Here is a 16,611-nt window from a genome sequence, read left to right as displayed (position 1 = left end):
CACAAAATCCTAGCAAGATAAAAAAGATAAAAAGAAATAAAGAATTACAATAAAAGAGCTTAAAAAATTAATTCAGTTAAAACAAATGCAGTGGTGATGGTGAAAATCAGAAATCATAGATTTAAAAGAAGAAAAAGTGGGGAGAATGGTCATATTGAAGTTGCTCTGAAGGGCATTCCAAGAGGTGGGGGCACTATAGCTAAAAGCAGTTGTTCCCAGCTTAGAATGAGCTCTAGGAACTCTAGGTATTAAAAGACTGAGAGTTCCAGTCGAGCATAGCTGATAAATAGGGTGGCTGTTTACCAATTAAGGATTTAAAAATAAATAAAAACCAATGTAACTCACGTCTCAATGACAGGGATGTCCAGCCGACTTTTTCATACAGGGAACAGTGATGAGTTTTAAAGGAATCACCTGTAATGAATCTAAGGGCTGAATGGTACACCGAGTCAAGGGGTTTTAGGGCAGTAGCAGAGGCATGTCTATAAACTATATCTCCATAATCCAACACTGATAAAAACACTGCTTCGATTACCCTTTTCCTACAAATTTTTGGGAAACTTGATCTGTTCCGATATAAAAAACCAATTTTTTGACGAGATTTGAGAACAAGTTTGTCAATATGGGGTTTAAAAGTGAGCTTCTCATCTAGCCAGATACCAAGGTACTTATATTCAGAGACTTTTTCGATCAAAGAACCGTTTACAGCATAGATGCATGCACTGTTGTCCAATTCTCTAGCCCTAGAGAACAACATGAATTTAGTTTTAGTCTGGTTAAGGACAAGTTTAAGTGAAATAAGAGCATTCTGAAGAGCATTAAAGGACAGTTGCAGATTCTCAATAGCTGACTTTGCAGAGTCAGCAACACAGTACAAAATGGTGTCATCAGCATATAAATGGATTTGACAACCACTGACAAGAGACACAATATCATTGATGTAGATGGTGAATAGCACCGGACCTAAAATTGAACCTTGTGGATCACCTTTGGTTTTGTAAGCTAAACGTTAGCTCAAAAAGGAAGCTCACCAAAGCTTCTGAAAGAAAGTAATGTAAGCCAGGCAAACAACTAGCAAGCTAGAACCAGCTAACGTTACTATAGCATTACATTCTTAAACTTACCAGAAGAGTCATCCTCCAGTTCGGACCTCACCCTCTTATTTTTCAGAGACCTGGTTTGGGGTGCTGACGACTCCGACGTGTTCTCCTTATGTTCGTGAAACACTTTGTCAAGCATGGCCGTCAAGCAACGGAACTTCCGGTTTTACAACTACCTTCAAAATAAAAGCCCTTTAAGGATCTGATATGAGGCAAAACACCGATCATACGAGTCATATTCATCATAGATTGTGAAAAATATACTACGTTCTCGGGGCATCTAATTTTAACACTCACTCAACATGTGTGCGCACACAAAGAGGTGAAAGAATCACTTCAGAGCAAAAACAAATATATTATGCTCATTATGCTAGATGCCAAAAGACAACATTTTGGAAAGAGGGATGAAAATCAGTGACTTTAGCCAACTAAGATATGGCACTGCAAACCAAACTCAGAAAACAAATTTTTGAAGGGACTTCAACAAGAAACAAGAAAAACATTAAAGCTAATCAAATACCTTCACCGGTCTAACATTGTATGTTGTTTTTCTAATTCTCATTGTATCCTCCTTGACAAGATATAGTACTTATTAACTGTTAAAAAGTGTTTAATAAAGGACTTATTAACCTTAATAAGCATTGTTCATAGAGCATAGTTAACTGCTATTAATTGATTAATAAAGATGTGTTTACCTTCATAAAGCAACAAACAATGCTTAGTAAAGGTTTAACAATGACATAATAGGCAAGTTAGTAAGACTCAATTTTAGAGTTTTTATTTTATTTATTATATGTTCATGAATTGCAGTTGCACTGGCTCTGAGAGAGTTTTTTTCTTTTTGTCAAGCTCATGGAATATGAGGCATATGCAAAATGATTATAAGTTTGATTAAAAGTATTATTATGTTTTATATTAAGACATTATTTGAGACTTTGATTAAACATGATAATCATAATTATGATTTTGTTGCATTTGTGAATCATTCATTACGAGTCAAATCTTAAAATTAGAAAAACTTACCTGTTAAGTTCAACAAGTAGTTGCATTGCGGGATCAATGCTCCCCTCCATCCCCGTTATGCTGGTGTCAGAAAATCCAAGGACACTATATACCACTGAGGCAATAGGAGATAAGTCCTTTGGTGCTGAGCCTCCTCCTAATAAATGCAATACATATTTTGAATTACAGACTGTGATGAAATGTACAGCAATGTTCGTTTATTTATAACACATGTTGTTCTTTGTATGGATTTATACATTGAGTTATATGGAAAAAATATGTTGTACCTGTGGCAGTTGTTTGTCGCTTGAAGTCTGCAATCTCTATCCTCGCCTGAGACTGCAGACAATACCACCGCTTTTCACATTCCTCTTCGGTTCTCGTCAGGAGAGGGAATGCAGCATTAACCTGCATGCAAATACTCTGCCATGCTTCTTTTTTGTTTTTGTGGAGATCCCAACTCCAAACTTTCCTTTGATAACAGCTTTCCTTTCATCTACAAGTTGAGAAAGGAACAATAGTTGTTCCTTTGTCCAGTTGGGTTTTCTCTTCCGTTTAGCAGCAGATGTGTCCGATTCAGCCATGGTTATTCTAGCCCTAAAATTAAAATGCTTTTTATATAGGCCTACATATCCACTGATTGTCTAATGAGCTGGCAGGCTTGTCAGTAGGCCCACCTGGCAGACAATAAGCTAATTGCATCTTGGTTTTATATTAAATCAGAGAAAAATAAGAAATGTGTATTCATAAATCTTTATTTGCACATAGCACAAGCTATTTCCCAAAGTATTTCTATCATAAATGCACTCTTAACTCTCAATTTCTCTCAGCCAATCACTGTGGGCATAGAAGGTAGGAACATGACATCATCCTTAGCAACAGGGTCAACACCGCCCTCTAGTCTTAGCTAAGGAGTCCCTCCCATTCCTTAGTAAAAGTTGGACTTATCAGCTTTGTGAATAGGTTTTAAGAAATAACTCCTTACTAAGAACTTTTAGTGCTCCTTAGGAGTACTCTTAGTGCTAAGATAAAATGTTTTGTGAATACGGCCCCAGATCAACAAATCGGCACACACTAGATAGCAAAGCATTCATCAAGGGCGGCAGTGGCGAAGTGGGTAGGAAGATTGCCTCTGGAGTGCAGGGTCGGAGGTTCGATTCCCCGCCTACCCGCCACATGTCGAAGTGTCCCTGGGCAAGACACTGAACCCCAAATTGCTCCCGATGGTTCAGAGAGCGCCTTGCATGGCAGCTACTGCCATCGGTGTATGAGTGTGTGTATGAATGGGTGAATGTGGTAAGATATGTAAAGCGCTTTGGGGCTGAGAAAATCGGCTAGAAAAGCGCTATATAAGTCAAGTCCATTTACCATTTACCATTTATCACAGTGTGCCTGCAGGGTGGTAGGGGACTCTCGTTCGTGTGTGTGTGTGTGTGTGTGTGTGTGTTTGTATAAAACACTGACTATACTGCATGTATTAATTTTTTACATAATCCAAACCCCTTTAATTTTTATTTGCACACATTTAACCATGTTTTAGACATGTCTATAAAACAAAGGTTTGTTTAATAGGAAAATAGGGCATACAAACATGGCAGATTTCTTATCCAATCATATCAAACACATGTCAAATTGACAAAAAAATTGTTTTCCCAACTCCCATATATGATGATCTGTTCAATGCTGATAAGGTCCATGTATTTTGAGCCACTTACTCAGCTGGAGCCGACTGTCTTTATAAAACACACAAACATATAGGCCTATATGTATATATATATATATATATATATATATATATGTATATATATATGTATATATATATGTATATATATATATGTATATATATATATATATGTATATACATATATATATACATATATATATATATATATATATATATATATATATATATATATATATATATATATATATATATATATATATATATACATACATACATACATATATATATATATATATATATATATATATATATATATATATATATATATATACATACATACATATATATATATATATATATATATATATATATATATATATATATATATATATATATATATAGGCCTATATGTATATATATATATATATATATATATATATATATATTTTTTTTTTTTCAACATTGCATATATATATATATATATATATATATATATATATATATATATATATATATATATATATATATATATATATATATATATATATATATATATATATATATATATATATATATATATATATATATATATCAGTGATTCTTGAGAAGTGGGACAAAACAGGGTGCAATGTTGAAATAATACAAACCCTATGTTTAGGCAAATTAAATTACACGTATGTTTCCAACATATACTAAGCTACTGAGCTACACTTTGATACAACGTCCCAGCTTTTGTCCTTGTTATCAAAATTGGCTATTTACCTTGCCATTCTTTATTTTGTGTCAACACCGTCAGACACCAAAAACACACATTAATTTTCCCTCAATTTATGCTAAACCCATGAGAATTGTATTCACCAAGACTGACAGAGGCCACAAAAAATATTTTCAAAATGTATATGACTATAGATAATTTATATAAATTTTCCTCTATGTTCTTCAGTTGAACTGTGTAATAGAATGTTTACTTTAAAATGAACAGCAATCAAGAAGTGTTTCACATTTCAAAACACATTCTCATGTTAGGTGACTGGTTAGATTTTCACATATGACCAACCATTCCTCAACAACTATGAAATATCATTAAGTATTGTTATCATAATAATATAAATCTGACGTAGTTGACACATATCTGACGGAGTTGACAAGGATATCTGACGGAGTTGACAAGTATATCTTATGAATTTGACATATCGGACGGTGGTGACAAAAACCCAGATAACCATCAAATACGTAGAATAATCAATAACAGTGAGTTTATAACAGCATATTATAGGTTGAGCGTTAATTAGAGATTCATATTACAGTGTTAGCTCTAAAAGAATCGCCAAATCGCCTCATTTTGTATGTCATCCTGTACTTTTTTAAGAATCATCCATGACAAAAGAAGATTGTGAGAGTTTCCATAAATACAGTATTAGAAAAACTAAAACCTATTTCTGTATCAAATATAATTATAATAACTTGAAAACCACCCAAATATAATGCCTTCGCATTGAATGTCAACTCCGTCATTGGCCTGTCACCACAGAAAGGAAATCTGACGGAGTTGACATCTGACGGTGTTGACATATTTAACGTTTCTTAAACGAAACAAATTGAATTAATCTAGTAGCCATTTGTTTTTTCTGTTGATGATTGGTGCTAGTATGAACTACTTCAGGAATATAAAATTATGGAAACATTTCAAATAACTTCTTCAGAAATTGTAAATCGGTGTTGACATATCATGGTTGTGACGCATGACTTTCAAGATTTGGAATGTAAAATATAACTACAACACTTATCAGAGCCTGTCTGACTCTAATGTACTCTGCACAGATACCTTGTGACAATAGGGCCTTCACAGAGACAGCTGCCCCTCATATTGCCTAATTTTATTACATTTTAATGAAATGTCTGACGGTGGTGACAAAAAGTGTCCCCCCACTTAGAAACCTTATAAAACATGAATGTGTTGTAGAAAACATTTTTTATTGATATGAGAGATTATTTAGTGTTGCCTTTGATGAAAAAAGCTCTTTTTAATAATTAAAGTACATTTTTAATAGGTTTTATTGCATATGAAAGATTGAAACCTTCTCTGTGGACATACTGTTTTTGACGTCATGAGAAGATAACAAGTGTCATAAATTTGACATAATAATAATTAAATTAAATTTAAGGGGATAATTGTGCTCCAGACATTCTATTCTTAATCCCTAATAACATCTACAATGTAACGGCTGGACAGGGAGGACACAGGCGCAGAGACAGTACCAGTTTAAGAGGGTTTATTTAGAAGGAATCTGGGGTTTTGGGCCGGGCTCTGGAGTGGCTGACAGGCATGGGGGTCCAGGGGAAGTGCCATGGGGAGAATCCGGGGCGAGCAGAGGCAGGCAAGAGCAGGCAGGCAGAGGGGTCCAGGGAGGGAGAGCTGGCTGACGAGGGCTGGAGCTGGTGGCAGGAGTCAGGCTGGGAGACTGTGGGAAAAAAGAACAGAATTTAGCAACAAGCTAAATGCAGGCGGAACTACAAAAGGTCTAGGTGGCTGGAGAGTTACTGACTGGGTAACAGAGTTTACAATCTGGCAGTGTCTGGAAGGTAGGGCCGGGTATATGAAGAGCAGTTGATTGTTGATTGATGGCAGCTGTGAATGCTGGTAACTGACTCCAGCACACCAGACTCCAACCCTGCAATTACACCAGAACACAGACAAGGGTAAAGGGGAAAAAACAACACAAGGGCCTGAGGCCCAAGCAGGATCATGACATACAATTTAAAAAATATATATTTTTAAAGAAAACAGCAGTTACATTTTGTCCCAGCCTTTTGTCCCGGTTCTCAAGAATCACTGATATATATAATCACTGATATATATATACACTCACCGGCCACTTTATTAGGTACAGCGGTTCATTTTCTAATTAACACATATAACTCAGCCCAGGGCCGGCCATGACCAATTTGGCGCCCTAGGCAAGATTTTAGCTGGCGCCCCCCATTGCATTGCAGTCAGGTCCACCACTGTTCATACACTCACACAGAACTGGATAGCTTTGTCTTTGACATTTCATTTTATTTTAGATAGAAAATAACCCACAAAATAAAAACCATATTACAAAACAAGTGACATAACATTAAAAAATGAATACAATAGTACGATTCGCACAGAAAAATGCAGACGTTAAAATTTAAAATTATAATCTATTACAAGTATAGTTTAAATAAATCATAACTTTGCGTTGAATATAATTCCACACAAAAGCTATATTACAAAATTAAATGACAGAGACCTCTGGTTTGTACTGCTATTTAACTTGATTCCAACAGAGAGCTGTCTACATTTAGATCTCAACAAGCTCACCTCACCTTGCTACAGCCTGACTACTCTTGCCTTTGGGTCTATTGGTGAAGCCTTTATTCCTCATGCTGCATCACTGGGCTGTGCTGAGGCGGAGAAGATGTCTGCAGGACAGGTGGCTCAAAGTATTTCAAATGAAAACCTGAAGAGAGAAGAGAAGTATACATGTTGTTACATTATTTATATTAATACATGGTGAAAAGCTTTAAAATGGAAATTAGCTTAGATTAAACTCTTGTCATTAAAATGAAATGCAGTTTAGCATCCAACCAGAGTGAAGAGAAGCAGTAACTAATGGAAAGCTATAGGCCTAGGTAAGGTACAATCAAACGGAAAAGTTTGCTCCTGCTTTTTATTAAATCAGGATCAAGCCTTCTGATGATATCTCATTGCTTTATGTATAGCACTTTGATTTACCTTGTGTTGAAAAGTGCCTCACAAATAAACTTGCCTCAGGTATGCAATATTAACAGTTATTATTTATTTATTTATTATTATTCTTCCGGACAATTACACACAATACATAATTTTCTCATTGCATATTCATTAGTGGTGGGCCGATAACGGCGTTAACGTGCTGCGTTAACGCCAGACTCTTATCGGCGATAAAAAAAAATATCGCCGTTAATCTCTTATTCCTCTTATTTTAGCGCGGATGTATACCTGGCCGAATTGCACTGTAGTGCACGAGTCAGAACGAGTCCGATTTCGCACCTGTGTAGCCTACCACATCAAACGTAACGTGCTCACATGGATGCAGCTAGGAAGCCGCCGGGTTTGCTTCAGGGAAAATGTATTTTTAAGAAGCTTCCCAATGGAAACCTCGACAAGACCAAGGTTGTTTGCACCTTGTGCAATGCGGAATTGGTTTACTGTAGGAGTTCTAACAGTCTGTGCTCTCGGAAGCGGCCGGGGCATGCGTGTGTGCAATGGGAGAGCTTTGTGTGGAGAGAAAAAAAAGAGGCAAGGGAAATCGCCAAAGCCAATGCATAGCCTCGACTCATTAAAGGTTGAAAATCACTGAATTACACAACATGTAGGCTAGCCTATGGCTTAAGGCTATAGAAATCATTATGGAAACAATATTTTTTTTTATCAGTGATAGCTCAGCTGATCTCGTTGCTATAGAGACCACGTCCGTCCGCTTTGTTTGACAACTGACAGAGCTGCCAAGTCTCACCCTTTTGGCCGTGAGACACACTCATATCAACCAGCTCACACTCTCACACGCTAGCCTACAACTCAAATTTCTCACGCGGAGAAGTTAATCCCCAAAATAACGATTGTTTTGAGGGACTTTTATTTTGACAGTCTTATATTGAAAAGCTAACGGACATGAGTTCCGTGACATCCTCTTTCTGCACGCGCGTTAACTTGATGCATTAGATGTGCACCTGCACAGGAGATGAGCCCCTGGTCTGATGGCCACCTGGCTTGAGAAACACGTTCTCAAAGACTTACTTTGAGTCATTATTTAGGGAGCACACACATATTATGATTGAATTCAAATGAGCCATTTTAATCTAGATTAATCTAGATTAATTCCAAAATTAATCTAGATTAATCTAGATTAAAAAAATTAATCTATGCCCACCTCTAATATTCATACATATTACTTTGTGTTATCAAAGTAATATGTATGTACAGTGCACAGTATAAATTATTATACTGTGCACTTTTAACACTGATGTAAACTAACACAATAAACCCAAGGTTGACAACCATTAATTATAGTGGAAAAGGAATAGCTTTCTAATAACCATTAGAAGCAGTGCAAACTTTGGCAAGTTATGTAGGCTACCTGAAAAATCTTTCTAAATGTCTCTGATGAATTTAAGCTGGGAGTAACGTTACCCATCTTCCAAAAGTTAGCTAGCAAGTTAACATACTGCTCCTACAACGGCTAAAACAATGCAGCACACTATTCATTCATCACATTAACGTCACTGTAGGCCTACCTCTGTCTTTGTCACGTTTTTCCTCCTCTTCTTTTCCTTTTCAGTCTTCTCTTGGTACGAGAGAGCTTCTGTCTTTTTGACATAGCGTGCGCTCTTTTCTTCCGGTTCCGACCGGTGAAGTTACAGTTCAGATACCTGGCTGATCGCCAGAAATCTGGAAGAGTCTATCGGAGAGGGGGGAGGGAGGGGCGCTTCAATTTTTTTTAATAGTTTGTCTATCCTCAGTCAGTAGACAGTAGTTGTCATATTTTAAGCTTAACTCATATTTTGAAATTATAGTATTAATTAACAGTATTAGTAAAAATAAATAAAAAATTATGTTTTGGTAGCCCATTTTTTATTTTTATTTTTATTTTTTGTAGCGGCGCCCCCTGCGGATGGATGCACCCCTAGCATTTGCCTATACTGCCTATGCCCAGGGCCGGGCCTGACTCAGCCAATCACATGTCAGCAACTCAATGCATTTAGGCATGTAGACCTGGACGGGACAACTTATTGAGGTTGAAACCGAGCAACAGAATGGGGAAGAAAGGGGTTTTAAGTGACTTTGAACATGGCAATATTGAGTGTGCCAGGAGGGCTGGTATGAGTATCTCAGAAACTGCTGATCTACTTGGATTTTCACTCTAAACCATCTCTAGGGTTTACAGAGAATGGTCCGAAAAAGAAAAAATATCTAGTGAGCGGCATTTGTGCAGACGTAAAATGTCTTGTTAAAGTCAGAGGTCAGTGGAGGATGGGCATACTGGTTCGAGATGATAGAAACGCAACAGTAACTCAAATAACCACTCGTTACAACCAGGGTATGCAGAATACCATCTCTGAACGCAAAACACGGACAACCTGGATGCAGATGGGCTACAGCAACAGAAGACCCCACCGGGTGCCACTCCTGTCAGCTAAAAACAGGAAAATAAGGCTACAATTCTCACAGGATCACCAATATTGGACAATAGAAGATTGACAAATCATGCCTGGTCTGATGAGTCTCGATTTCAGTTGCGACATTTAGATGGCAGGTTCAGAATTTGGCGTAAACAACATGAAAGTATGGATCCATCCTGCCGTACACCATCAACCATGCCATGTTCAAAGTCACCTAAACCCCCTTTCTTCCCCATTCTGATGCTCGATTTGACTTCAGTACATTGTCTTGACCACGTCTAAATGCATAAATGCATTCAATTGCTGCCATGTGATTAGCTGATTGGCATTTTGTTTTTATAAGCCATTAAACAGTTGTACCTAATAAAGTGGCCGGTGAGTGTGTGTGTGTGTCTATATATATATATATATATATATATATATATATATATATATATATATATATATATTTATTTATAGACACACACACACACACGCACAGTATAATTTAAAATATATATATATAATGGATTGGTGTTCCAGAGACAAAACTTGGTATAGTCAGGTATACAGCTTAATTTTTGATTTTAGTCAATCCCATTGAGACCAGACCCTTTTTGAAGGGTCTGGTCTCATTCCCACGTTACCATCATAGATAGTAAATAATGTGGATGTAGCATCCGGGCTGACCTCAGTTATTCACACGGCATCCAATAATCCTGGTTTGTGCGCGTCGCCATTTTGTGAGGGGGAGGGAGATAGCTGACGTATACCTCCGATGCAAAGTGAGGGACAATGGGCGGAGAGCTGTCACTCAAGAGATCGCGCCAATACATTTTAACCTCCAAAAGAATAAAAACTAGCATGGTCCAAAGAAATTCACCCCCTCAGTGTTGTCATGGAGATATGACCTAAACATACAGACTAAAATGGTTTCGTGGCCCAGGCTCTAAATAGGTTTAATAAGACTTTGAAAACGGCCTGTCTAAGTGAGTCAAAGAAAAACTGCTCGGTCTTGGCACCACCCCCCAGTGGCACTTCCGGTTACTACAGTTGTGGTCACTTCTTTATTGGATGCTGGTAAAAATCGGACGATCGAACCACTGACCCTGTAGTTGAGTGGTTGACACAGCCGCCCAAAATCATATTGCCTTTACTCTCCCTTTTGATAATTGAACTAACAAAATACTTTGATTTACATTTGTATTTTTTTCATCCTTGTATGTGTACAAATTGTATATACCCAGGTTGCTCTTTTTAACATGCATTTTCAGTGTGTGCGTTTATGTTTCTATGTGTAGATGGAGATACAATCAAAACTAGTGGTGGCTGGTAGGGCTGTGCGATATGGAGATATATATCGTCTGACGAAACAAAAACGTCTATCGTTTCATTTTATGCAATATCGTTTATTTCGTTATGTTGCCAATCCCACTCTTTAGGACACAAACTATACTATATAGCTCGCAGTTAAGTTACTGTTATTCAAACCGAAGATTTCCTTCAGCGTAACTTCACATTAAAAGCCTTTAACTGGTGAAATGTGAGGGATTAAAGTCAACTTTGACTTTTATTTTGAAGCAGAAACACTATGCGCTTCCTAGTTCCTGGCCCTGCTGCGCTTCTGTCACACTATTTCTGCCCGACCGCACCAGACTTTTCTAGCTTGTGTGATAATCAAAGTTCATTTCGGACACTGAAACCCATCGGTAACAGACCTGTCGGTGTTTGCACCATGGGGAGAGGATCATATATCCCCGCTGACAGAGCAGTCGAGCCGGCGTTACCCGGGCAGCGCTTGACAGGCTCGCGGGGTTAGCAGCCAAGCTAGCGGGGCAGTTTGGCTGCTGTTCCCGCCGGCTGTCAAGCGCTGCCCAGCTCGCAGTGTAAAGTTCCAATGCGCGGCTCAGCTGCTCTCTCAGCGGTGAGAAGCTCCTGCGCTCCCCGGGGCGGTCACCCTCTCCGCGGGGTCAATTTACAAGCCGCCTCAGCTAAAGAGGATAGCTCCATTATGCTAAAGAGCTTAGCTAGCGAGGAACCCACCAATTCAGTCAAGTCTGTGCCCTGAATCCCCACACGGCCCAAAACTACTCAAATGTCACATTTGCATTTTCTATTTTGTTGAATGCTTGAAAATTTGCGTTTGAATTAAAGCAGAAAATAATCAAATATGGGTAAAAACTTTATTTGTGGAGAATTTAATTATTTATGTAAAATTTTTATATCTATTAATTGAATTTACAGAAAATATGCTATATCGTCAAATTCCTATATCGGGATATGAGATTTTGGTCATATCGCCAAGCCCTAGTGGCTGGTATTACATCTACGGTGCCCACCATCTCTAACATTGTTTCCATGAGCAAGGCACTTAACCCCAAACTGCTCCGGGTACGCTGAACTATGGCTGACCCTGCGCTCTGACCCCCCTCCGAAGTATTGTTTCATAGGAGGGAATATGCGGAAAAGACAAATTTCAATGTAGCCATTGACTAATAAAGTAACTTAACTAATTCAGTAAAACACAGTTGCTGTAATCCTACATATGTGGTACAATGTTAGCTGATTGGATGGAGCTAATGAGAGGAGCTTGAGGCAGGGGAAGGAGGGTGGATCAGCTGTTGCCATGACAAAACTATCATATGGTGTCAACCTGGTGCCAGAATCCCTATATAGTTACTATTGACTGTGGAGTTCATAAAGTATTGCATTGGTCAGTTGTTCATCACTTAAAGTCGCCTATGTTTGCGCTTCCATCAAAATGAACTTCTTGGTGTCCCTGTCTCAGTAAGGAAAGGCAAATTCATTGATTTGTGTAGCACATTTCTTTACAGGTAAACTTAATGTGCTTCACATAAGAGTACATATGGCTACAAGTGGCATGTGCTGTATAAGCCAATACTTGTTTCCATTTTTCTTTATGTAATTAAAGCCCATAATGAAGTAACTTGCCAATAAAGTAATAACTTTTTGCCCATAACGTATATTAAGGGTGTTTGTGTGGTCAGGGGCCATATTCACAAAACATTTTAAGGCTAAGAGTAGGTCCTAACGTGCTGATTTAGGAGTAACTCAAAAATAAGGGGCGTTTCACTCCTAATTTTAGGACTCCTAACTTTTTAAGATAAGTTTAATTCACAAAGCATTTTAGCGCTAAAACTAGCTCCTAAATCTATAAAAAGCTAGGACTCCTAAGTCACTAAGAGTAATTCACAGACAACCATTTGATGGCATTGGAGAGATTTAATGATAGTGAGCTTTACAAAAGGTACCTTTAATAACTGAGGGTTTAATGATCTTAGTAAAGTTATATTTAGAAAGTATAGACACATTTATATTTATTATATTCATATAAAAAATATTTATTAAGTTCCTTTTCCTGCAGTTGCTTTGGGTTTACGATGCACTGAAAGTTACTGTTGGTGTCACGTTTGGGTTTAATTTTGTGCTAGAGTAGGCCTATATGTGGCGCTTCGCACCATCTCCTCCGTTCCACAGGTCCGCTGTCTGTATAGGTGCGCGTCTCGTCTTTTTCCTTCTTCATGCACTTTACGAAATTGTGAATTTCCTGGTTTGTCGCTGTCTGACTATTGCTGCATAGTCCGCCGTTGAGAGAAATAAAGTGAGAGTGCATGGCGTGCAGCTCTTCGATGAGGATATTTTTTCTAATTCAAATCATTGTAAAATTTCAAATGAATAGGCCCATGTGGCGCTATTGTAGGCTAATTGTGAACGAATGTGTGGGAAACCCTGCAGTATCTTGGTATCATGTTAAATCAGTGTCACTTGTCATTAATTGTATTTAAAAACTCTTAACTTCAATACAGCAACACAATATGGATATCTCCCACAGTGTTTCTATCATAAAATCACTCCCAGGTCTTTAAGCAGGTTTTCGAAAAATAGGTAAAGAAGTGTTATACTTTAAAGCCAAAGTGATTTAAGTATATGACTACATTATTGGCTCCAATTATTCTATTTGTAAAGCATTTATTAAAACCTGGACTAAAATGTAATAATGTAGGCTAGTCGCTTTTGTTGACATGATGGATAAACGTTATTAAGTAATTGGTTCAGAAATGTTATAACATTGGCTGCTACATAATGTCAACATGAAAGAAAGGAGAAGCACAGGAAAACACACATCAACTCTTAGAAAATATATTTTTCTTTAAAACGGTTGAATTTTTAAAGATTTTTTTTCTGATGAACAGGACAAAGTAGCCTAACTAAAACTACCCTCAACATATCTGGGTCATTTTCTAGGTCCAATGGAAAATAAACCTCCCCTGGGAAGTTAAACAGACACAGAGTCAAACATTTACACTTAGAATACCATGCTGATGAGATTCAGTGCATCGCTGAATGCCCTCTTCTTTCTTGCTTACTCCCCAGCCATTTAGAGGAGGTGGTGTTTGACTGCGGATGTGAGATCCGCTGGCTGCAGCTATGGCAACAGAGAGGAGAGGCGGGGCTAAGCAGCCAGCAGTTATATTGTGCTGACGGCTACACCAGGATACTGCTGCAGGATATGAACATTAGCAGCTGTGGTAAGTTCAGAGTGTAATGAGCACACAAACAACAACACACAGCCTGATAAGCACACTTTGACCTGGGGCCTATTGCATAAAAGTGGAATAAAGACATCCAGGATGATTGATAAAGCCAGCCTTGACAAAGTCTAGCCTGGGCACTTTGGATTAGTCAGTTGCATAAACGCCAATCCAGGATGTAAAGGGGCTGCTTTGTCAAGCCAGGTGTAAGTAATTCTGTTAAGTGCCAGCCCACAGCTTTCAGAAGTAGACCCAAAGATCGAACACAGATTTACTGATGGAAAAATGGAAAAGACGGCCCATTTTCCCACAATGCCTTGCTAGTTTAAACCGTAAGTCAGGGGGCAGTTCATTTCATACAGGAGATGTATTGAATGTTTTAAATTGTTGTTGTCTGTGTGTGTGTGTGTGTAAACTTGTTATGTATTCTCATTGTATATTGTGTATCTGTACTCGACGTCATTGTAAAAGAGGGTCACCCCTCAATTGATCTTTCGAGGTTAAATAAAGGTTACAAACAAACAAACAATTCTCTGCCAACTGTTCTTGATGTCCCTGCATTGTTTTATGATAAAATAGTTGACAGTGAGCAGTCTGCAGGTGCATCTAAAAAAATTAATATCATGGAAAGTCCATTCAAAAAGTGAAACTTTCATAGATTCATTACAAGAAGTGAAATATGTCAGGCCTTTTTTTGGATGATTGATTGATCATGGAATAAAAAATCCAGTATATCAAAATATTAGAATGTTACATACAACCAATCAGAAAAAGGATTTATAATACAGAAATGTCGACCTTCTGAAAAGTATGTTTATTCTAGATTAATTTCACTTTGTGTAATGAATTTCTAGAATATATTTAAGTTTCACTTTTTGAATTCAATTACAGAAAAAAAAAATGTTTCATTGATATTGAATTTTGTTTCAGATGCACCTCGATATAGTTATAAGTAGCCTACAAAGTGAATTTATTTGACCCACACTTTGACCCACACTTGCAACGTCATCTGCCATCGATAATCAATTGTATAAATATAGCCTGCAATATGAACAGACTATCACATAAATTATTATAATTTATATCACTGCATCTTAATCTAATTATAATTAAGTTAATTATAAATGGTTCAGGTTAAATAAATAAAAAAGAAGAACTATTTAACTAAATGACAATGCAGTCTTTTATGTGGTACCTTAAAACAGGCTAATGACAATAAAGTAATACACGGAATATTATGGAATAACTGTTCAATACCTTGATTTCAGATCGGAGTGACAGCTGACTGAGCCAATCAGGCAACAGAATAAGTTTATCCTTTACGTTTAGCCTGGTCGGGACCAGGCTAAACGTAAACGATAAATCTCCATGGTAACTTATGTCCCTCCGCTTTTATGCAACCAGATCATGGCTAACGCAAGCCAGGATAACCGAAAAATCCTAGGTTAATCCCTTATCCTAGTTTTATGCAATAGGCCCCTGAATGATTATGAATTCTTACTGCTGATATTCATAGTTGTATTATTAAGATTTGTTTAAAGGAAGGAGCTTTTCTTTATTTTCCATATTTTTAATACATATCAGTGATTCTTGAGAAGTGGGACAAAACGGGGTGCTATGTTAAAAAAAAAATTTAGGCAAATTAAATTACATGTATGTATCCAACATATGCTAAACTACTGAGCTACGGTTTGATACAACTTCCCAGCTTTTGACCTTTTCATCAAAAAAGGCTTTTTACCTTGCCATTCCTTATTTTGTGTCAACACCGTCAGACACCAAAAACACAAATTAATTTTCCCTCAATTTATGCTAGACCCATGAGATGTAAAGTGATCACAAATATTCACCAAGACTGACAGAGGCCACACGTTTTTTTTCCAACAAGTATATGAATATACATTTTTTTATATCGATTTTCCTCTATATTCTTTAATTGAACTGTGTAATAACATTTTTACTCAAAAATTAACTGCAATCAGGATGTGTTTCAAACACATTCTCATGTTAGGTGACTGGCTAGATTTTCACATATGACCAACCATTACTCAACAACTATGAACTATCATTATGCAATATTATCAAACTAATATAAATCTGACGGAGT

General features: G+C 37.3%; 1 protein-coding gene across 1 annotated transcript in view; it reads left to right on the top strand.

Annotated features, from left to right (window-relative positions):
* ntrk3a (neurotrophic tyrosine kinase, receptor, type 3a) overlaps positions 1–16,611 on the top strand; it is a gene marked incomplete at both ends in the record, with an annotated part of 339,329 nt that overhangs the window by 129,205 nt on the left and 193,513 nt on the right. The window contains one exon of the mRNA XM_080027751.1: positions 14,347–14,501. Within this exon, the coding sequence (XP_079883877.1) occupies positions 14,347–14,501 (155 nt within the window). The remainder of the gene's footprint in view (positions 1–14,346; positions 14,502–16,611) is intronic.

The sequence above is a fragment of the Ammodytes marinus genome (genome assembly GCF_949987685.1).
Source record: "Ammodytes marinus genome assembly, chromosome: 5".
NCBI classification, from domain to species: Eukaryota; Metazoa; Chordata; class Actinopteri; order Uranoscopiformes; family Ammodytidae; genus Ammodytes; species Ammodytes marinus.
This window is presented reverse-complemented; position numbering and strand designations above follow the sequence as displayed.